This window comes from Pseudochaenichthys georgianus, chromosome 16 (assembly GCF_902827115.2).
Source record: "Pseudochaenichthys georgianus chromosome 16, fPseGeo1.2, whole genome shotgun sequence".
Taxonomy (NCBI): Eukaryota; Metazoa; Chordata; class Actinopteri; order Perciformes; family Channichthyidae; genus Pseudochaenichthys; species Pseudochaenichthys georgianus.
Genome location: NC_047518.2, coordinates 31,257,034 through 31,281,144, shown reverse-complemented (window position 1 = coordinate 31,281,144; position 24,111 = coordinate 31,257,034). Strand labels below are relative to the sequence as shown.

Here is a 24,111-nt window from a genome sequence, read left to right as displayed (position 1 = left end):
ATTCAAGTTAAACAATACAAACAATTATGTGATCAAATTCACATTGAAACATTTTCTTAGTTGCATGTCCAAATACAATCATGTAGATTGTAGGTATGCTTCACCTTGCGTTTATTTAGGTCCAGAACAACTAAAACGAAGATAAGTCTACCTTCAGTGCATGACATAAGTTTATTTGCTTAAGTTTTTTCATGAATCACATTTCACAGTATTAAAAACAAATACAATAAACTCACAACATTAAGTAACAAATACATTATTGCAACATACAAAATGGTTACTTTTTCTAAATAGAAAGGTTAGTGGTTACAAAGTTTAATTTCAGCAGAACTCTTCCACAGTATGCAAGTAACATCACAGGCATTCTTTTCTCTGTATTAGCTTAGTTTATAAAATTAATACACACATCTCTCAGGCCAAAAGGAAAAAACACATTTAAGAGTACTAATCGTACTGAAAAATGTAGAACTTCAATCAACATTTTGGGCTAATTAGGTTTAATGATGCATCTTTTATAAAGAATGGTGTTTATCTTCTCGATCAAGGTCGAAGTAGCTACAAGAAGAATACTAAGGCGCTGACTTTGAAGTGATCCTCATGGCGAAGGCAACTGTGGAGGACAGAAGGTTTTATTTGTGACTGGTGATACATGGGGATGTTAGACTTTGGCGCAGGTTTCTCTGCAGCTCTTCTCAGTCTCAAACTGGTTTCTGTTTCCTGAACAGCCTCCAAACCAGAATTGAGCGCAGGAATTAGCTATGGGGTCGTAGTACCACTTCACCACGTAGTCCCGGCACGGCCCTGGATCTAGCGCCTGGTCGCAGCCCTCAGCTAGACAACAAAAAGAAGAAGCGGACATTTTAAGTAGACTTAAACATTATTTAGCCATGTAGTAGTGTGTAGTGGGTTAGCAGGCAAACATTTTGACTAAATATGTATATACAAACAAAGTAAAACTTGAAATTAGTTTTACAGGTATAATGTTTAGACAAATTAAACATTTTTCCAGATAGTTTTGCAAGAAGAAAAATCTGCAAGCAATAGTTTTTGAGATATTTGACTTAAAATTACCACTTCCTTTACTGCCACAAATGTTAGAGGATCTCCGAGTCAGTATGATTCATCCTCTGGGGACCATTAATGTCCGTGCAAATCAATCAACTTCGAGGAGATGCTGAGATATTTTAGTCTGGACCAAACCAAAAGACTGACATCACCACATCTAGAGCCTCACTGCTAGCAAGGCTTATTTTAAATGTGTGAGCGGCTACTACAGAAACATGTAAGTAACACTTTTTAGATACAATTCAAAAATTGCATTTTTTTTTATTACAGATAATTTCGGTTTATCACTTTCATGTAGATATTTGAAATGTTGACTTATCTTTTCCAAGCTAAGATAACTAGCTCCCAACTGCTATACATACAGCTACTAATAACAAGCTTCTCATCTAACGTTTTGTGAGGATAAAAGGTTAAACTATTCCTTACATTTTTGCATACTTTTGTGTTTTGAACCTTTCTTATTTCAGACGCTTGGACATTACCATTTTACGACTTGATTTGTAACATTTGAACCTATTATTTCTTCATTCTCTAATCTCTTCAGCAATTACCAGGTATGTTGGTTTCAGACAGCGGCAGTGGAGTAGTTGGAAGGATAGTAAACCGGGGCGGTGTCATCAGAGTTGGACCTGCCGGCCCGATAACTCCCGTCATCACCACACGTTTGGGGTCCTTCATGTCAAACTGTGGGAAGGACTCTGTGACGGGTCTGAAAGGATCCATGTCAAAGAATGGCCATCTATGAATCTGTGAGGAGCTTCTGTCGTCTGTCTTTGGTCTCTGTGGAGTGATGGGTTCTCTGTCGGGTTGTGGCGCTGGAAGGCCGGGCTGTAACAGTAACGTTTTAAACCTTTTATTTATCCAGGTAAGATAATACAATCATGATGTTATAACACCTGAGACGGTTCCATTTACTAGGCTATATGAAAACCCTGAGACGTACCGAGACGATTTACTGAAAAGTTACCAAATGAATCCTGAGGGGTTCATGAATGCCCAAACTAAAATTGTAATCATTCAATAGTTTTAGATACATTTAACTCAAACCACAATGTCCACCTCATTATAGAGCTAGAGGAAAAGTCAGAGAATCACTAAATTCATTAGGATTCATCTTCTGGGGACAATGAATTTAGGTAACAACTTTCTGCCTATTTCTGTCTGTTTAGTAAATATTTAGCTTTAATTAGATGAATAAAGATTTGTGCTACTTTTGGCACCAGAAGAAAAGTAAAGGGATCACTAAAGTCATCAAGATGTATCCTCTGGGAACAATGAACGTCTTTATAAAAAGTAATGACCGACTTCCTAATTGTTCCCATTGATACACTAAACTGTTGTTACACAGTAGATAAAAACATTTACTGATTTATTCTCCTCACCACTATCTGAACCCTCCTGAAGTCTCCTGTGAAGGTGGGCGTGTCAGTATCCGTCCTGTATGGAGGTTCACGAACATTATCGGATAAATCGGGAATTCCTGGAGACAGTCTGGAACTCGGGACAGAGCTGAACAAATGCCTTTCCCAGCCGTCCTCACAGATCTGACTCAGCAGTTCTCTCTCCAGAGCTTTAGGATCAAAAGACCAAAAAAGTAAATATGAAGTCATTTACTCCTCTGTGTAGGTACGTACAGCCATAGAAGTCATAATGAGCATCATGGTGTTAGTTTTCGCAGACTCAAGTTATTGAACAAAATGTGGACTATTTGCTCTAGTTTTGAACCATCTGCAGTTTACTTTAATACCAGATATATAGCACAGAGTTTCCTGCCCTCTTGGTTGAGAGGGAGCTGGAAGAGACAATTGAGTGAGATTCAACTCGTTTGAGCACTTTTCCACTTTAAAACATTTTTTTAACAAATCACTCAGGCAAATTCCTTGTTCTTTGTAGACCTATGGTTCTAATTTGATAACATGGATTGCTTACCATGAAGTGTTTTGAATTCATTGATCAGGTACACGTGGTTGCTGTCGGGGTCAGAGGCCATGAGATTGATCTCCTTTTTGAACTCCTCATACAGAGGGTCGCTCTCATTCACCAAGCCGATCACAAACATCTCGATGTCACTCCCATGAGCTTCTGATACCGCACTCTTCAGACTGACTTTGTCTCTTTTATCGGCCTGCCCGTCGGTGATGATGATGGCCATCTTCCTCACACCTGCCCGTGCACCCTTGAACACCTGGTTGGCCTGTTTAATGGCACTACCTGTGAACGTCCCCTCACCCAGGTAGGTCATGGAGCGCACTGCAGACTTGATCTCATCACGAGTGGCTTCCTGTCTGAGGCTGACCACCACCATGTTGATGTGGCTGTAGACGACAACACCCACCCGTGTGGTGTCCCGGCTGACAGAGGCTCGGTCGATTAGGGAGTTTACAAAGTCTTTGACCAGGTTGAAGTTGTCAGGGCCCATACTCTCAGAGCTGTCGATCACAAAAATCAGCTCCAAGGGGGTTTTGCGGCATGTAACTCCACAACCTAATGAAACAGCGACAGGTTATAGACACGTGGACATAAAGGATTGACAACAATTCAGCTTCTGATTACTTACTGCATATGGATCTCACGATTTGTATGATATCTTCCCTCTGTGAAAGAAAGAAAGTGCAATACTTGTAATACAAACTTAATTGTCTCTGAGTTACAGTAAAGACATTAGCTTCTTCTTGCTTTCACCTTTTTAATGTAAGGATGTTTGAATCGAAATCCGTTGGAAAATTATTTAGACCACCTTCAAACATCCATTAATTTTTTACGCTTATCCAGAGTTGGATAACTTTATTTACTTTATGCTTCCTTCAAATGTCTGATCCCCTGTCTTACCTCAATAATACGTCTACTACCCTCAGAGACCCTTCAACTTCAAATGATGAGTATCCCCTAATATTGTGTATTCTATAAAATAAATGGCGAAGACTCGTCCATGTTCATCGGATGTGGATATGAACACTTTGAAATAAAAATACACTAACCTTAACCCTGTATACACACATTACCTAAAACCAGATGGTTGACATGTATGGCTCTGTTTGAAAAGAAGCAAAAACAAAGCTATGTCCCGATATTCTTCAATGAGTGGTGCACTTTACTTACTGTAAGTCCAGGATCTCCTTTTTGTCCAGTTCTACCCTGTGATTTAAAAAAGATTGACATTTTTTAGCTGTTCACATATTGACTAATTTCATGAGGGCTTACATCTTTTTAGGAATCTGATCCCATTACCATAGGTCCACTGACTCCGTGCTCTCCAGGTCCTCCTCCGTCTCCCCTGGTGCCTTTCTCACCTCTGAACCCTCGATCCCCCTGCAAGAGGAAAGACACATTATCTTGAATCACACAGTAGGGCTGTGATAGAAAGGGATATCCCATCCTGTCAACAGCATGTTGTATGCTTTCTGTATGCATCTTACGAGATATATTTTTCTAAGTGATGCAGTTTTGTTTCCCATTTGTTTGAAGCCTCTCAAATAACACGTTTAGTTTTAATTTCATGCAGATTTTCATTTTTGCTAGGTCTACTGTCACTTTGTGTGTTCATAATACAGTTGCTGACATTATATTGTTACCTTGTCCCCCTGCAGACCTTGTCCAGGAGGACCTCTGGGTCCAGCGATCCCATGAAATCCAGTCTCCCCCTGCAGAAAGAGAGAGATAGTCAGTGTCAAGGAGAACTAAAGGAAAGTTTCTTCTTCTTCTTCTTTTAAGCACATGAGCCTGGTTTCCTAGACTTAATGGGTTTCTACTAAACGAGGCAGCAAAGAAAATACATTCCCATTCATAAACGTAACTTAATACAGCTAGGTGATAATCAAACATTTAATGTCTGGTAGCTGAACATGTTACCTTTTCTCCTTGGATGCCCTCTCCAGGTAACCCCTGTGCACCAGGCGGTCCCCTTTGGCCAACTGAACCCTGCAAAATAAAACAACTGTGTCTCTCTGTATTTAAAGGGTAATATAATCACATGCAATCCATTATTTTGAACAGGACAGATTACCTTGGGACCAATTAGGGTAATTCCTGGTGGTCCAGTGGGTCCAGGAGGTCCAGACAAGCCTCTATCTCCCTGAACAGAAAATTGATTGATAACATTTATAGATATCTTTCAATAATCACAGTAATCTAATCTCAGACAAATGGAAAAGAAAACTTGCTTGGAAAATATCAGGCTCATACATTTAAGAGTAAAACTTTACCAAAATGTATCTTTTGACCCCCCTCATGTCACAATATTTGTTGTAATGCATAAAACAACAAGATCTTTATAAACTCAGCAACAAAGTGAAAAGCTAAACTAGTACGACTGTGAATAAAATACCACTATGTCAAGAGAATTTGTATAACAGAAATTAACGATAATGTAATTAATGACCTATTTTATGTTTTTTACTGAGATGAATCGTTACCTTTGGTCCAGGTAGACCTACGCCATCTGATCCGGTCTCTCCTGTCAGACCAAGGGGCCCCAGAAGTCCCTTAATAAGACATTGTGTAAAATAAATTAAATATTGCTGAGTGTAAAGTGTTAAAAGAGGGACTGTGGTGTGTTGATACTCACTGGAGGGCCGGGGTAAACGTCACCTTTAAGTCCAGGTATCCCAGCAGGCCCTGCAGGCCCTTTGTCCCCCTACAAACCAAATGGTGCCACTGTTATATTTATACTTTTCTTAAGAGGATCAGTGAAGGAAACCTGAACTCACCTTGGGTCCAGGGAAACCCCTTCCCGTCTCTCCCACAGCTCCAGCTGGACCACGTAGTCCCGGTTCTCCCTGAAATAACCAGAGGTAGATTGAATTGATCAAAGCTGTTGACAGTTACAGTTGTAGATATCTTGAATCAGAACTTGCCATGTTTACAGTATTGTTGTTTCATATTTAAATAAATTACTTACTGTGTGGAACTATGGGGCAAAAGATACAAAACTAACTAGCTATAGGAATTGTTCTTCAATCATATTATCACAAACTAAACAACATACTGTTTATTTATTCAATGCAATAGTACGTAGAATTTAGGGGAATATAATATAATGAACAGATTTTTTACTTTAAACAAAATAAGGTGGTAAGCACCTAAAACTGAGGTTTTGTATAGGTGTAGGATTATTATTGTATAAAAGTTTAGAACACTTTATACAATAATAATGTATGCCCCTTTGGTTGTGAAGCCTAATAAAAGGTTTTGGGTGGAAAAAAAGAAAGGTATATAAACCTGAGGAACTACACAGTTTTGGTCAATATGTGTTCCCTTTAATTACATTTATATTTGTTATTAGAGTATTCCTTTCGTGAAATGTGTTAGAGACCAACATTTATTTCTACTCTTACTATTACAGCAGCTGTTTGTTTGCACCATATAGACTTTACCTTCTCTCCAGCTACACCCCTCCCTGGTGGTCCTGTTGCCCCCGGTGGCCCCATCTTTCCGGGTTCCCCCTAAAAAGGAAACATTTGACTTGAAATTGACGAGGGAACATGGGAATCAGACATGTGCAGTCAATATATGGTATTTACTGCTTTGTATTATAATCTATACATCATATATATATTTTATTTGTTGATCATATTTTGTAATTATGATCAACATTGCTCGAGTAACATTCTTTAACTAAATGTTTTTCGAGCAAAACATACAATGTTTCCCTCTGAAAAGTTACTAGAAAGCAGCTGAAAATTATTATTATTATTATTCTTACCTTTGACCCCATTGGCCCCACAAGACCGACTGCACCTGGCAGTCCTCTGCTCGCTCTGTCCCCTCTGTCCCCCTGCCAAAATAACTCAAAATCATCAACTTTGAGTTAAGCTTTAGGTGATCATATCATTTAAGATCATTGAATCATAATATCTGTAAATCACAGAAGAACGTTCTATACACATCAACTGTGATTCTGTTACCTTCCCTCCAGGAGTGCCTTTACCAGGAGCCCCGTCAGGTCCCCTGGGCCCCGGTAACCCAACGTCCCCCTGCCGTCATTTAGAAACAGACAATGAAGCAAAGACTGGTAATAAATATTGATGTATTATGTAGGCCTATGTGCACAAGAGAAAACATGTTTAGGTTTAATGTCACCTTTTGTCCTGGGGCTCCATCCTCTGCTGGCTCACTTGGTATACCTGGTGGCCCATCTGACCCCGGGTCACCCTGAGAGAGGAAGGGGAGGAGCAAGTGCATTTGAGGATATGGAACAAAAGTATGAAAGCAATATTAAAATTACCAGTTTATTTAGAAAGTCACTTTTGGATAACATTGGACACGGGCTTAGCTCTAGCTTCGTATTGTATTAAGCAAACACATATGAAAGTGGAATCAATCTTCCTGTCCAACTCTCAGCAAGAACGCATATTAAAAAAAAAGGCACACTGGCGGTACTGTATAGAATGATGAGAAAGTAGTGCGGTACATTTTAGAGGACTTACTTTGGGTCCTGGTTGTCCAACACCTCGTTCACCTGTCAGTCCAGGCTCACCTGGGAGTCCCTGATTCCCCTGAAAATAACCAGGGACAAATGTATTCAACAAAATATTCACAAATTGCATCATGAAATTCACCTGCATTTGATTGACAAGCCAGCTGGGAGTCGCAGGCATATTTATTAGATAAAATATTCAAAACGATTTAGATGCAATCAGGAGGGAAAATCAGCAACATGTCAATCACAATTAGCATCTGAGTTTCTGTTTCTGAAATGTTATAGTCGTTCAAGGAGGCCCCCCCCCCTCGTTTTGTCTTACCTTTGTTCCTGTTATTCCGATACCTTGAGCTCCTCTGGGGCCTGCAGGTCCAACTGGGCCTTGATCCCCCTGCATTTAATAGTATGTCAATATTATTACTGAAAGTATGAAAAGTCAAGGTATTCACTGAAATACCCCCTGATACTGTCCAGTATAACCAGTCATCTCTCAAAAGAGATGCAGACAAAAACAGCCCTGTTTTCGGCTTTGAGACAATGCATTTTCAAGCTGATCTAAAAGTTTTCTAATCAGTTTTTTTAATTTAAAGGTGTGAATTATTTTCTTTACCTAACAGTTTGACATGCATTAATGTAACTAGTACCTTTTCTCCTTGATTTCCTAAACCAGGAGCACCAACTGGACCTTGAACCCCATACGGCCCGTAACCTCCCTGAAAAAAGATGATTATATTCAAGAGATGCAGTGATCTATGAGACCTGGGCGAGTACTCGAAGTATAGTTAATGTTGCAGGATCCGCATACATTTTCATCACGTTGAGTAAACAAATAAGACATTTATACCTTGTCGCCTTTAACCCCAATGCCAGCAAGCCCACGATTTCCTCTGGGACCCTCATATCCTCGATCCCCCTGAAACAAAAGTTTGAAAATGTGACTTACTGTAGACACAATCTTCCATAAGCTTCACACATGTGCAGCATGTTTCATATGTGACGTTATGAAAAAGCCAATAATGTAAATTCCTAAGCAATTACACAATGTTTTTCAGCAATCAGTGACACGTGTTCTGGTTGTGATTTATGTAATTCATTCTCTTTTGCTATGTACCTGCAATAAATATAAAGAGATGCAACTGCACAGAGGTTATAGCGTTCCTTCACTCCCATTTCAAAATGCAGAATGATACCGTCTATTTCAACCCCTCTTCTGAATAAAAGAAGACATAATAAAAATACCATACAAAAATATGAAAAAGCAATTATAGTACACATACAAAGTATTATATACTAATAAAAATAACTACTGACCATAACCTTTTTGCAGGAATGTGCCTTGGTATTTTGTCGCATAAAAGTCAATATGAACAAAATGAAATCAAGAATCATAAATATCAAAAAGATGAAAAACTTAAAACATATATCTTAAAATGTACCTGTTTTAAATTAGAAAAAGCTGTGCAGTGTTTAAAATGAAGAGGATGGAATGTGTTAAACATATTAAGTAAAGAATATTCAATTGTTTACAACCAAATCATTTGCATGAATTCATTTGCCCCTTTAACTCAATGTAACCATTATTTCAAATGTTGCTTCAAATTGCAGTAGATAGTAAGAATGACAAGTATGTCCTATCTGCACATTATTGAGAACCATTGGTTCGGTCAATACATGGTTTAAAACTTAACCCACCTTCGGCCCTGGAAGCCCCTCGCCCGTTGGTCCTGGGATTCCTCGCACTGCGGCTGGTCCTGGTGGACCCTGGAATAAAAAAACAACTTTTAAAAAAAGTCTTAATATGTGAAGGCCTCAATAAATACCAACATCAAACATAGATTTGGTTTAACACAAGACAGAGTGAAGGTGCGCTCTTGAACAACTTCATTTTGTGTGCTCCAGGTGGCAGCATGGAGTTGAATTGTGTTTAAAATTTAAATTCCCAGCATATTTGGATGTGAGGAAAGTGCTCTGAACTTGCTCATGTGTGCTTATGTTTGACAACTTGGAAACTTTTAAATAATGCGTAATATCAAAGGAAAACAGATGGAAAAACAATATTCCATATATACATGATTTATCTTCTTCGCTCTTCAGAATAAAGTTTCTATTCAGATCTTTAATTTTCAACATAAAAATTGCTCTCTGTGGTGGAAGGTTACAATACATGTACTCAAGTACTGTACTTGAGTACAATTTCACTGCACCTTTACCTTGAGTTGTTCCATTGTATGCTTCTTTATTTCAGGGGGAAAGGTTTGAACCTTCACTACATTTCTCTGGAAACTGAAGTTACTATTTGCTTTGAATGTTCTTATTAAAACACCACATGAGATCAGTTTATAAAGTTTGAAGCATTGTTATAGATCTAACTGTCCAACAGTGTATAATAAAGCAAAAATGAACTCCACCTCAACAAGATGTGCTTATGCGTCAAGTAATATTACTCCATTACACATATACATATACATATATATATATATACATATATATATATATATATATATATATAACTCTCTCAAAAGAGAAATGCTCTCTGCCTAATGAGGATTATTACTTTTGATTAACCTTTTTGTGATGACAGCCTAATTGTGGCCTATACTAAAGTACATTTGAAAGTTGTAAAAGAGTATTTATACAAAGTGTTATCCTATCAAGACACTGTTATGCATAGAATGGGCATTAAAGCAATTTACACACCTTGATGTGTCGGTACAATATACGAATATTTTCATACTCACAGGTAGTCCTGGTTCTCCTATCCCAACAGGACCTGAAGGACCTGATCTTCCCTGAAGGCCTTGTTCACCCTGTAAGTATTACACAGCACAACTCAACAACTTTCAACACTTTAAACATGTCAAAACGTTTTTCAATAAATTATTAAAAAGTGATATAATTTATTCAATCTCTGGCCCTTATTAAATGTGTGTTAGGGGAAAGCAGCTTTATTAAGGTTTATCTAATCCAACAATACTTGTGGCTGCTTGAGTTGTCCTTAAATGTTCTGTAACTCCAGTGAGAATTACAAAGAGATTTTACCCCATCGTGGCATTTACATTATGGATATCATGTATTACATTATGTAAGAAAAAGGTACCCTGAAGATATTTAGTCATACATTTGTTTTATGAAGATGTTATGACTATAGATGATGTTTAATAGGTGATGTTGATTAAAAAGTGTTACCTTGGCTCCAGGAAATCCAATACCAATGTCCCCCGGTGATCCTGCAGCACCGTTGGGCCCTCGGTCGCCCTGTGGCAAGGAAACAGGTTCAGAGATTTGCATGTCACATGATGGCTGTTCAAAGAGTTGTTGGATAAATGCAAATAAGTTAACAGATGCCTCTGTCTGCACTAAAAAAATATATTTGTTTACAGTATTCATTTAATAAATATGGTATAATACAAACAAATCTAAGTCTGCATTCAACATTTTGAGGCATCTCGGAAATAAATACCAGTCCTTTGTTCCTTCTGTAAAACTTAGCTAATGTCTGTACTTTTTCTAGATGTGCTATAAATGATATTACATTTCATCTGTATATAAAGACATCTTTGTTAAGAAGCTTTGGGACAGATATGGTGATGAAGCCTTCGGCATCTCATCAGCGCTGTGCACACATTTTAAAGGTTGTTTCTACCTCACAAAACAATACGTGGGACTGTGTCCTGGGAATGCTGAACTATTGAAAAATATCACCAAATTACAAAATGATCTTAAATGACTAAATCCTTTGGTTGACCATAATCATGATGTAACTGACTGCTCTGCATTTTGGAATGTGTGTTTATGAAACAGTTTACTATCATCAAGAAATCAAATTACTTTATTTCTCAAAGAAATGATAAGTAGAATATTTTTGGTAAAAACTTGAAAAATAATAAATATGGATTCTGACTTCATCCTCTAAAACAGATTCCTACAATTCCAGCATGTTGCTTTTCTGCCACTATCTTTTTTGTTACTACCACTAGGGGTTGTCACGTCTGGAAATCTCTGCGAATGAAATCCAGCCAATCCAACTGTTGCTGTTAGGAACTATCACAGAGAAAATGAAAGCAGACAGAGTTTACAATTCCATAAATGTCAATGCATCTCAAGATCTTGGGTTAACTTACTTTGGGTCCTGCTGCTCCTTCAGGGCCTGTGTCTCCTGTAAATCCTAGTACTCCCTGCAAAACATATTCAAAGTCTTATACAGTCCCGCAATACATCATACATGTTAGCTTTAACAACACTCATAACTATCTGTGCAGTGTCTTCTCAAAACAACTGGGGGCCCCCACTTCATATGACCAAGCCAACACCACTGAAATCACTAAAATCAACATGTTCAGCTTTCATGTCCTTAAATTCTCTGGCCAAGCTCACAAAAACAAAGATCATACAGACACTATGCCAGTAGCACAGAGGAGGAAGAGAAGTGCTGGTCGGCCAGGTCCGTGCACTAATCCCACCACACAAAGTCTGTTCCTGCAGAAGAATAATATCCTGCAAGCCTGGATTCACTGCTTTGGATAGCCACATTAGTATCAGGATTACCCATAAACCAATATTCACATTCCATTAGTGCAGAGATGAATGAGAGACAAATTCCACTTCCATTTTTCATATTTAAGAGAGACTTAACTTTCTTATTCGACTCATTGTGATGTCTGTCTGGGAAAAGTTTCAAAAACCAGGAAATTGCTCCTTTACTGCTAAACTGGTGTGGAATACATTGACAAATAAAAAAAGTGATTGAATGTATCATATTATAAATCAATAAAAATGATGAAACTAAGACTCTTTGAGGCTGCTTGCCTTAATGCTAACTATAGCATGCTAACATATGCACAGTGACAATGCTAACATGTTTAGCATCTATCATATTTTCCATGTTCGCTATAGAAGTGTCAAGCATTTAGCAAAAGGCAAAGTACACAAAATACTGCTGTCAATATTTTGCAGGTATTTTGTCACAAATAAACGTATTGTACCAATTTAAAGTTTAACCTTATGATGGCACTTCATTTATTTCATATTTATTTGGCACACTTTACTTTTTTTTGCAACACAACAATTTCCTTTGGGTTAATATAAGTTCGACCTTATTTTATATTAAAATCAAAAACGTTTAGGATTTTTTTTTTTCTAAATTTGGAATTTCTCTGCAAAACTTCTATATTTCTAGAGTCAAAAATGTTCACAACAACATTACATTATAGTGTTCAACTATAAATGTGCTGTACCTGTTCTCCCTTTGTTCCTCGCTGGCCTGCAGGTCCCTCAGGTCCCTGTGAAATGACACTCAATTCATTACAAGAGACCCACATACCTTTATGTGGTATTGATTCAAATAATATTGTTGATGCTGTTCATACAATGTCACCCTTCTCCCCAGGAGTGCCACAGTCTCCTGTCCCCCCCTAAAAGACCAAACCAAAGATTAATTTCTTAGGACTTGTCAATATATGTCAAGAGAAGAAAACAACTGATAATGATGTTGCAAAAGATAATTGTCACGCACCTTGTTGCCCTTATAACCTGGATGGCCCTGTGAAATGTTGGAAAGTTGTAAAATCTGAATTTCTTCTAATAATAACAATGTCTGTTGTTCATTTTTTTACCTCTGGACCATCACCTCCAGGTCGACCGTTGGAGCCAGACTCACCCTTAAAGAAACCAGCTTACAATGAGTCGCATGAAATCAGACACTAACATAGTTTGTGACTTTGTGTGATGACTTACCCTCGCTCCTTTTACACCAGGTGGCCCTGTGTAGCCTGGGTCCCCTTTTCTACCCTGGAATTAGAAATTGTTAAGTCTTGGTCAGATGATAAAGGAAGAGCTGATGCCATGCATGTTTGTGATGAGGGAATACAGAATGACTATCCTATACTTTTGGTAAGAAATGACACTTCTTGTATGGAACTCACTTGACTTCCTTGAAGGCCCCTTTCTCCTCTTTCACACGTACACACTTGAGCCTTTGGACACTAAAAGAGAGAACAGACAAAAGTCAGTACATCCATCTTCACAAACCAGTTATTAATGAACCAAAATACTGCATTGCATTGGAAAACTCACCCCTTCATAGGCAAGTGCACCCTTTTCAGAACAAAAGACACAGAATGTTAATGGCAGTTCACTCAGGAAATATAAATCAACCTTAGATATTGACTTCTTTCACCACTATGTTGTGTCTGTCTTGCAAGCTATAATTGTGAATGAATAATATCACACATTTCTGGAAAGCAGAACAAGCCTTGCCACTCTCTCAGACAGCTTCTGACATACTGCAGATATTTGACATTTCTGTGTGTGTGGAAAATGCTAAGCAGGCGGGAAAGCCCCCCTAAGCAAGTTCACTGTGTCACTGAGAAGTGAACTTGCTGTGAGGACATACAGTTCATAAAAAGGGGAATATAAACCCCTTTGCATGCTGCTGTCTCTGTGATTGACTGCTGGGTGTGCATAGGATTGTCAGTGCTCCTCAACCATGTGGAGGGCCAAGAAGAAAGTGTGGTTTCAATCCAAGCAACAGCACGTCATTTCAGGGATTTGTGCACCTTCAAGAGATAACATGAAATCATGCCTTGTATTTGGTTGTGATTGATGACTGCAGACTGTTTGGCAAAAGAGTGGTCATAAGCAACTAAAATGTATTTAACAAACTACAGAAAAATATAAAATCTAGGGGAGAACAAGTTAAACTACTTTAAGAAACAGCCATGATAGCAAATGTATTTATTCTTAAAAAAGTAGTTAAACTATATGTTTCATGCAAACAAACAAATAAAAACTAGATAATTATTATGTTGTGTAAAATATCAATTTGTAAAGTCACACACAGTAACCTCTCACCATCTCCTTGATCAGCTTCTCCTCCAGCTGAGGATCGAGAAGACTTTGGACAAACTGCTGAGCAGGTGTGCTGGCGATGGCCCGGAGCTTGGCGTTATTCTTACTCTGCTGGCCGATGTCTGATAGACCCACAGCAAAGAACTTTATGCCGTGACCTTTGGCCTCTGCTGCAGCTGCGATCACATCAGGGCTCCGGGGGTGGTCCACACCGTCAGTCATCAGCACTGCAACTCTGACGCTGTCGGCCGGCGTCTCCTCCACCAGCAGCTGCGAGACGTTGGTGATGGCGTAGGTGGTGTAGGTGCCGTGGCCGATGTAGTTCATGGCGTTTACTTGATTGTGAAATGAATCCAGGTCTCTCCAGGCTGAGAACCGGTGCTCCATGGACACAAAGCTGCTGTATTGAAGAGCTGCCATTCTCATCTTCAGCGTCCAGCCGTCTATTTGAGTCATGGAGAGGCGAGTGCTGAAGCTCAACACGAAAGCTTTCTGCTTCTCAAACAGGTATATCTTTGCACTCTCCGAGCTGTCCAGAATGAAAGCTACCTCCAGTGAACACGTCAGACCTGTGAGAGAAGGAGTTTGACAAAGAATCCTGTAAAATACTGTACTGTAAAATACTGTTAGGGATGATAAAAGGTGTTGAAGGTTGTACCTACACTGATCCCTTCAGACAAACCTAACGTTGAATAGAAATACAAGAGGGTGATATATTCATGTGATTCTCAACATATGCCATCCAGACAAGAATCTTCCTATTTATGATTTAAGGGTCACCTATTATGCAAAATCCACTTTTTCATGTCTTTTATAAACATGTGGGACTATGTGTAAAGAGATTCTGAAAGTTTCAGGAAAAAAATCTTCGCTCACTTTTTATCCTGATCCATTTATATAAAAAACTGTGTGAAAATGAGCTGATCAGATGTTGGCCACTTTATGATGTCATAACGATTTTTTGGCTTGTGTAACCATTAGCCAATCACCAACCAAGGTAACCCCCCCCTTATCACCTGAATCTCCTCCTAGAGCACCATTGTGTTATTTTTAACCAAATATCTCTCAGAGGGGCGTGGGGAGTGGCTCCTTATTTTAAGGAGCCACCGACAAAGAATCAGCACTTTTGAAACAGGGCTGAAACAGAGGGGATTATGGGATGCTACAATGCATGATCTGTTTGGTATTTCGAGCCAAACACTTCAGAGACATGTTTGTATATATATCTGAGACTTATATTATATTGATGAAAAACAGTATAATAGGGGACCTTTAAGCTGATTATCTTGAGCTGTGGATGTTGAATGTCTGATCCTACTAACTTTCTCTTTTACAACATCAGGATCTATTGACCGACCTTCACCACCAAAATTGTATACATCATATAAAGAATTACCATTTCCTCCATCGTCACGCAGTCTGTTGTTATTCCTGCGTCCTTTCCTTCTTCTCTGTCCTGTGGCCTCGTGTGAGAGAGCCAACAACAGAAAGCAAATCCCCAATCCACTCCTCAGGTTTCCCCTTAGCAACATTTTCATTCTAGCTAAAAAAACAAAGTAACACTACTGTAAGTGATAAAGTGCTTAAACAAAGCTAATTATAGCTGTAGCAAAATGCACCTGTTTGATACTGTATGTTACAATCGTGCATCCTTCTAACCATACATGCTGTGAAGTTCTTGGTTGATTGTTCAAATTGTATTGCTCATAAACTGAGTTAAATAAACCTAAAATTAGAGAAAATATTCAAAGCCAGACTATTATGTGCAAATACTGATCTACACACATCTCAAATGCTGCAACCCTAAATTATCTACAAAGTTATTCAGTTCATAGTAAATAAGCATCTTTAAATGTTAAAGTTTGGCTAACATGAGGCTATTGACTTGTCCAAGCTGTAAAACATACATTAGAGCTGTTATTCAAACTGTAATGTGAAACTACTTGTACACACATTAAGGGTTAGTCATGCAAAAAATAGTTCTTTTACCTAGAATCTCATTTAGCTGCAGTCAGAGCTTCTAATCCAGTTAGCTGTCCTATGGGTGGCATTTCGCTGCAAAATAATGTCCAGTAAACCGGGCTGGGACAAAGTGAGGACCAGCATATGAGCTGGTGTGTGTCTGTGTGGCCGGGGGCTCTGGGGCCACTCCAACATTTCAGAGCTAGTTTAGAGCTCATGACTACTGACCGAAAGGACTTCATTTTTGACTGACTGTGGTTATTCACTGACGCCATGAGTTCACAATAACCTCCTGCAGGAATGCAAATGAACCTGTGTTATTTTAATACATATATATTGTTTGAATTATATTAGAATAATGTAAACACACTATTTACATTTTTCAACTCTAAGATAATGTCAGCTACAGCAAGTTATGAACATTAGGCACATTACAATAGTACAGAGGCACTGTACACATATAACAGAAGACTTACTGAGTTTTTGTCAGGGCAACTTTACTGCTTCTTCTCATCGACATCGATCTGTGTCACTTTTAGAAATACTTGGATGGGTAAATGGTTAAATACAGGTTCTCCCTTACGAAAATGAACTATAGTATTACTATAGTATACTATAAGAGTTGTATAGTATCCTATAGTAAGTTTGTAGTGTTCTATAGTATTTTTCCCCGGCTATCGTATTACTATAGTTTTTTCTGTAGTGCCATTTTATTAGCTATAGTAGCCCTAGAATATTTCAATAGTAATACCATGTATCTAGATCTTTGTAGTATTCCTATATTAGTATAACTATAGTATAATATATAGTGTTTCTGTAGTTGTTTTTTGAACACACTATAGAACACGCATATTGTCATAGTGGATGCATATTATTACTATAGTGTTTTTAAAAGTATTACTATAGTGGTTTTTTTGTGTTTCCGTATTAAGACTATATTATTTTAAATAGTATAACTATAGTATAATATATAGTGTTTCTGTAGTTGTTTTTTGAACGCACTATAGAACACTCAGTAATAGCATGATATTGTCATAGTGGATGCATATTATTACTATAGTGTTTTTAAAAGTATTACTATAGTGTTTTTTTGTGTGTTTCCGTATTAAGACTATATTATTTTAAATAGTATAACTATAATATTAATATTGTTTCTGTAGTTGTTTTTTGAACACAAGTTGCCAACCCTCCCGATTTTCGCGGGAGACTCCCGATTTCATAGCCCTCTCCCGGTTTCCTCCCGGGGTCATATTTCTCCCGCATTTCTCCCTATTTTGATTCTATAACATGTTTTCTTTCAGGCTTTTGGAAGGAAAACGTACAAAATACACATTTAAGTGTTTATTTTACTATAGTTTGTCTATTTGCGTCTGTAGATTTCTCCTAAATTCACCAAAAGTTAGCATTCTAACGTAACATAAAGTACCGCGACCGCTGTGTGCACCATGTCAACAGAGATATCGTTGGAAAGCTGTGTCTCTCCTGCACAATCTCATCGGATGCAAATATGGTCATTTCCTTTGTATCAGCAACCAATCGTGAAAGCACAAAGGGGTCTTAAACCAAGAAACGAGATCTCATTGGCTGGTGTCAATTTCTGACAACGTGATTCGTTCAGATGCGTCACGTGGTGTGCTAAAACACTTCCTGGTTAGCTTTCCGCTAGAAATTTAAATCTCAAAATGGCAAAAGAACGGCGAAAAAAACGTTCGCAGAGAAGACGACAACAATTGTCACTTGCACGAAGCAAGGTTATACAAAAAACAAATGACCCCGAACATGAAATACCTTCACGGAGTGCGTCGATGCGCAAGCTATCATCCAAAGAACAGGAGGGTTTAGCTAGCGCCTCACTGCAATCTTTAAAGGTCGTTTTCTCAAAATGAGTTTTTTCTCCTACTCTGAGTTCGACATTTCAACTTCAGTAGCACGTAGAGACACCAAACCTTCCAATTATATTCCTATCAATATTATGAAGGCTTTTACAGAAGGGTTTGTTCATATATAATTCATAGCCTGAATTATACAACATTGTACACCTAAAAACATGGCGGAAATTGATATTTTAGGGCTGCATGTTGACAGTATTTTCTGATTTATGGAGTGATACAAAGAGATATCCAATATCCCTTCTGTAAAAGCCTTAGATACTAATATGACTACAAAATGAAACAATAATTTTGAATCTGGCTTTATCCAAAGTTCAGATTTCGATTCCTGAAATGTGTTAAAATATGTGCATATTTAATGAGATAATGGGTAATTTGCATATTAAACATGCTATTTCAGAAAACTTGTAATACAAAAGACAATTGCCTTATTGTAAGTAATTAACTGGAGAAATTTCTAGCTGATACCTTTAAGTTAAAAAGATTACCATATTCACCTGGGGTGTCTCGCCTTAAAGAGAGTAACTCAATTGTGATATCAGTTTAATCAGTAATGTGTGTGTAGTGTATGGGTGTGTGATGTGTCAGCAGGGCCGGACTGGGACCATACTGTAGGTCAGGCCGCTCCAGCTCTTCAAATATTGCAGTACCCATAAGGAGCCGTACACACCGCAGTGTTTGCGTGGCTGTGTCTTTAGTTGAAAGCACAGTGGCGATCTTTTAATAGCATCTGGTTAGCTAGCTATGCTAACGAATTTAAAGAGTTTTTTTACATTGCATTTAGCTGACGCTTTTATCCAAAGCGACTTACAATAAGTACATTCGACCAGGAATATACAACCTTGAAGAAAACAGAATCATATAAGTACATCAGGTTTCATAGAGCCAAACATTTCAAGTGCTACTCAACTGGCTATAGATAAGCCAGTCCTTTATTAATATAAGTGCTCTGTTAGCAGTTATTTGTTAGTAATTCTATCGCTTGAAGTGCAGTCGAAAGAGATGAGTTTTCAGTCTGCGCCGGAAGATGTGCAAGCCATCTGCTGTCCTGATTTCAATGGGGAGCTCATTCCTCCATTTTGGAGCCAGGATAGCAAACCCACGTGTTTTTGCTGATGGGAACTTGGGTCCCCCTCGCAGCGAGGGTGCAGCGAGTCGTTTGGCTGATGCAGAGCGAAGTGCACGTGCTGGGGTGTACAGTTTAACCATGTCCTGGATGTAGGAAGGGCCAGATCCATTCGCAGAATGGTATGCAAGTACCATTGTTTTGAAGTGGATTCTAGCAATTACTGGAAGCCAGTGAAGTGAGTGGAGGAGCGGAGTGATGTGGGAACATTTTGGAAGGTTGAAGACCAGACGAGCCGCTGCATTCTGGATGAGCTGCAGAGGTCGGATGGCACATGCAGGTAGACCAGCCAGGAGGGAGTTGCAGTAGTCTAGGCTTGAGATGACGAGAGCCTGGACCAGAACCGGCGTTGCTTTCTGGGACAGCTGGGGACGTATCCTCCTGATGTTGTAAAGTGTGTATCTGCAGCAGCGGGTTGTAGCAGCGATGTTTGCAGTGAAGGACAGGTTGTTATCTAGGATCACACCCAGATCCCTTGCAGTCTGAGTCTGGGAAACAACAGAGGTGCCGATGTTGATTGTTAGGTCAAGTGTGGGGCAATCTTTTCCCGGAAGGAAAAGCAGTTCAGTCTTGTCAAGGTTGAGCTGGAGGTGATGAGCAGACATCCACTGAGAGATGTCAGCTAGACAAGCAGAGATGCGTGCGACGACCTGGGTCTCTGAGCGGGGAAAGGACAGAATTAGTTGGGTATCATCAGCGTAGCAGTGGTATGAAAAACCATGCGGGCTAATGACTGATCCGAGTGAGTTTGTGTACAAGGAGAAGAGGAGGGGACCAAGAACAGAGCCCTGAGGGACCCCTGTAGTTAATTGACAAGGGTCGGACCCTCTCCAAGTTACCCTGTAGGTACGGTATTTGAGGTATGAGGTGAGGAGGGAAAGTGCAGTGCCTGAAACTCCAAGTTTTTGGAGAGTGCGAAGGAGGATCTGATGGTTCACTGTGTCGAATGCAGCAGACAGGTCCAAAAGGATGATGACAGAGGAGAGGGATGCTGCTTTGGCAGTGTGCAGTTCCTCAGAGACAGCAAGCAGAGCAGTTTATGTGGAGTGACCTGCCTTGAAACCAGACTGGTGTGGATCCAGAAGGTTGTTCTGATGGAGATAACAGGAGAGTTGTTTAAAGACAGCGCGTTCAAGTGTTTTAGACAGGAACGGGAGGAGAGAGACAGGCCTGTAGTTCATGACATCAGACGGGTTGAGAGTGGGTTTCTTTAGGAGAGGGTTTACTCTTGTCTCCTTGAGACTGTTTGGAAAGTGACCAGAAGTTAGAGAAGTATTGATGGAATGGGTGAGAAACGGTAGAATATCAGGAGCGATAGTCTGAAGGAGGTTTGAAGGGATAGGGTCCAGAGGACAGGTGGTAGGACGGGCAGAAGTAATGAGGGTAAGAACCTCACTTGGAGAGAGGGGAGAAGGAGGTTAGTGTGTGGGTGAAGGGAGGGTCTTGTGACCCAGCGGTGAGTAAAGGTGAGTCAGAAAAAGAAGAGCGAATATCATCAACCTTTTTTTCAAAGTATTTAACAAAGTTGCTTGACAGAAGGGAGGAGGCAGAAGGGGCTTTGGGGGGGTCCAAGAGGGTAGAAAAGATGGAAAATAGTTTTTTGGGATTGGAATAGGAAGATTGGATTTTATCTTGAAAGAAAGTGCTTTTTGCCTGAGAGATCGAAGCAGAGAAAGAGGAGAGCCTGATAGGTTAGGAGGTCGTCATGGTGTTTGGATTTCCACCGTTTCCGCTCTGCTGCCCGAAGGATCGTTCTATTAGCACGCAGTGCGTCATTTAGCCAGGGAGCAGGAGGGGACAGACGAGGCTGCCAAGATGTGAGAGGACAGAGAGAGTCCAGAGAGGATGAGAGAGTAGAGAGGAGAGTTTCTGCAGCAGAGTTTGGAGGCATAAATTGGAACGAGTCGGAGGAAGGGAGGGCTGAGAGCACCGATGAGGCAAAGGTAGAGGGGGAGAGGGAACGGAGGTTACGGCGGACAGGTGCAGGATGAGAAGAGATTGGAAAGGGGTAAAGAGAATGAAATGAAGAAGTGATCGGATGTGTGAAGCTTTTCTACAACCAGGTGGAAGAGAGCTCTCTCCTGAGAGGCTCAAATAACCTCAGCTCAGTGAGGTTAAGGCACACCTTGATATGATCATTATAGTTATTAATGAGACATTAGAGACTAAATGAAAAACAGGTATAAAATACTATATGACGGTAACAAAAAAGTTGTTAAAAATAACAAGACTAGAGTTTGAAAGGGGAGTGATTTGTAAAATATCCAAAAAGAAAAATCTGCTTCCAGTTCTGTTTCATATGGGTGTTGAGAGATGTATCCATAGATCTCCTGATGTTGCTGTCAAAGTGCACCAGATTGATGCTTTTAACTTCAACATTTAAAAACAAATCTTCCCGGGGGAGCATGCCCCCTTGAGGAGGTTAGGTCCCCCTCCATTTAAATCATGTTCCCATGTGTGTGTCCATATCTTTCTGTTGTGGTGGTCATGCCACACCGTGCACGTGCATGCATGCGCGAGTCAAGGTGACATATCTGGTTTCAGAGGTTGCTCTTTCTTTGCACAGCATGAAAGAAAGGCGAAATGAATGGGCTGTGATTTTAGTATTTTTAAGCAGAGGTTGAGTTCAATCATTTGTACGGCCCTCGGAGGATGTTGTAAAAATGTAAAGGAAAAAGGTTCCCCACCCCTGCTGTAAATAATAATAAAAACCCTTGATTTTTAACTTAACATCTCTGTCTCCTATTGATCTGAGTATATGATAAAGAACAGCCAGTTAATTGAAGCATTATAGCACAGGCCATTGTCAGATGGTATATTAGCTGTTTTTTTCTGCTTTGAATAGTTCTCTCTTTTTTCACCATACCTGTGTTTGCATCCCTGGAGTGAGAAGACCGGTTGATATACAGTCTATGGTTGATATACAGTCTCCTACAGTGCAAATAAGTAACTCAGCACTAAAGTTAACCCTTGTGTTATGTTCACATTTTGCACCCTTTGGTAATGTTCGGGTCAAATTGACCCGGGACATATTTCAGGGTTTAAAAAAAATACAGAACTAAATTCAACATGCACAATTCCTTATATATATTGTCTTTAACTCATTCCCCAACAATATAAATGAAATATATGATTAGTTTTTGAAAATACTCTTTGCTAGATCAAATTTAACAATGGAAGTGTCTATTGTTTTTGTGATAAAAATGTAATTTATGTTAAAAAAAAATACACTGTAATAAAAACTAGGTTTACATTTTGCTCATGCTTTTCTAGGACAAATGTAAATGAAAATGTTTTTCATTAATGTTTATTATTTTTAATCTGTCATATAATAATCCAACCCAGTCTCACGAGAAAAAAAAAGGGGCAAATCGTGTTGGTGAACACGAATCAATAGATTAAAAATCGTGTTGGTGAACACGAAATGCCGTGAGACTGGGTTGAATAATCAAAGCCCTGAAGGAAATAAAGTAATTTAGCAGCAATTGGAACACAAGAACCACACATCCAAAAGTATTTGGCTGTGAAATATAGAGAGAATGAAACATCCATATAAATGACATAGAACAGATATAAACACAAAGCAAATAAAAACAATTAACAGTCACTATTCATAAAATACAGTATATCCGAAAAATATATTGATGAAGTGACGCTGCAGAACATCATGTGAGTCAATGATTCTGAGTTTATCTCCACATTATCCTCATCTTCAGAAATGTCTTCCTGTTACACTTCACTGTGTTCTTCTAATGCATTCCACTCACTCTCATCCATTATTAGCTCCAAGGTTCTGAGCAGAACATCTTTTGGTAGATAATTGTAGTTCTGCACTACACTGTAATGTGAGGTTATGTATCTGTTTAGTCCCTCCTCCGGTGTGCAGGTGCGAGGGGGACAGTGCGAGAAAATGTAAAATGTTTATACATTTCTGGAAGATCTAACATTTTTATAATGTTCTAGGATAGTTTTGTGTACATTACATTACATTGCATTTAGCTGACACACACTGGGTAAAGATCAAGGGAAAACAGGATCAAACAGCTTCTCTATGCATACAATTGTGTGTGTGTGTGTGTGTGTGTGTGTGTGTGTGTGTGTGTGTGTGTGTGTGTGTGTGTGTGTGTGTGTGTGGTTTGTGTGTGTGTAGTTTCTGTGTGTCTTTAGTTTGTGTGTTTCTGTGTGTTTTTCTCTGTCTGTCTGTCCTGGTATTGTATCCGGGTCAGATTGACCCGAACCTCTTATGAAGGACATAAATGCGGGTGGGCATTTTTCATAAGTGGAAAAAAATAAAAACAATTCCACATGTCCTTCACAATAAATAAGCCCCGGCCATTGAGTTTCAGGTTTAACGAAAATATCCTTATATTTTGTTTTATTCATTGAAAATGGAAATCGGGTCAATTTGACCCGAACACCACACAAGGGTTAATTGTGTTACTGGCTGTTGCGCATGGAGAATGTTTGGATGCTGTGCGTAAAGGTCCCACATGAAAATATTTTCCTTTTCCACTTGACTTCATGCTAAAGCCAGATGCAGTAGTAGCCCTATGTTAACTAGGCCTACATCTATAAGCCCTATTTGTAAGTTAGTACTCTGACTCCTTTTCTGGAAAACATATTTTTTAAATATCTGCTAAATGTTAATCCATTATCATACATGTTCTAATGATACGATGGGGTTTGAATGAGGCTCGTCTTTCTGTGTATTTATACTTTGGTTACGGCGCCTTCTGGTGGTGAACTGCAGGCGTAACCTCGTTTACCCGGAACTTTGGGAATGTGACATTTCTATCAGACGGATA

The 24,111-nt window shown here is 39.2% G+C and overlaps 1 protein-coding gene across 1 annotated transcript; it reads right to left on the bottom strand.

The window, feature by feature from the left end:
• Positions 1-286: 286 nt before the first annotated feature.
• On the bottom strand, positions 287-16,378 carry col28a1b (collagen, type XXVIII, alpha 1b). Its single transcript, XM_034103215.1, has 35 exons — positions 16,319-16,378; positions 15,726-15,872; positions 14,333-14,898; positions 13,556-13,576; positions 13,405-13,464; positions 13,217-13,270; positions 13,096-13,140; positions 12,996-13,022; positions 12,850-12,894; positions 12,718-12,762; positions 11,605-11,658; positions 10,670-10,738; positions 10,222-10,290; positions 9,176-9,244; positions 8,328-8,396; positions 8,128-8,196; positions 7,806-7,874; positions 7,491-7,559; positions 7,144-7,215; positions 6,969-7,037; positions 6,767-6,838; positions 6,438-6,506; positions 5,772-5,840; positions 5,630-5,698; positions 5,478-5,546; positions 5,069-5,137; positions 4,915-4,983; positions 4,638-4,706; positions 4,294-4,374; positions 4,165-4,200; positions 3,623-3,659; positions 2,995-3,549; positions 2,448-2,635; positions 1,617-1,893; positions 287-831 (listed from the first exon to the last, which is right to left on the bottom strand). The coding sequence occupies exons 2-35, from the start codon at positions 15,865-15,867 to the stop codon at positions 659-661; spliced, it is 3,585 nt and encodes a 1,194-aa protein (XP_033959106.1). The 5' UTR covers positions 15,868-15,872; positions 16,319-16,378; the 3' UTR covers positions 287-658.
• Between the last annotated feature and the right edge of the window lie 7,733 nt (positions 16,379-24,111).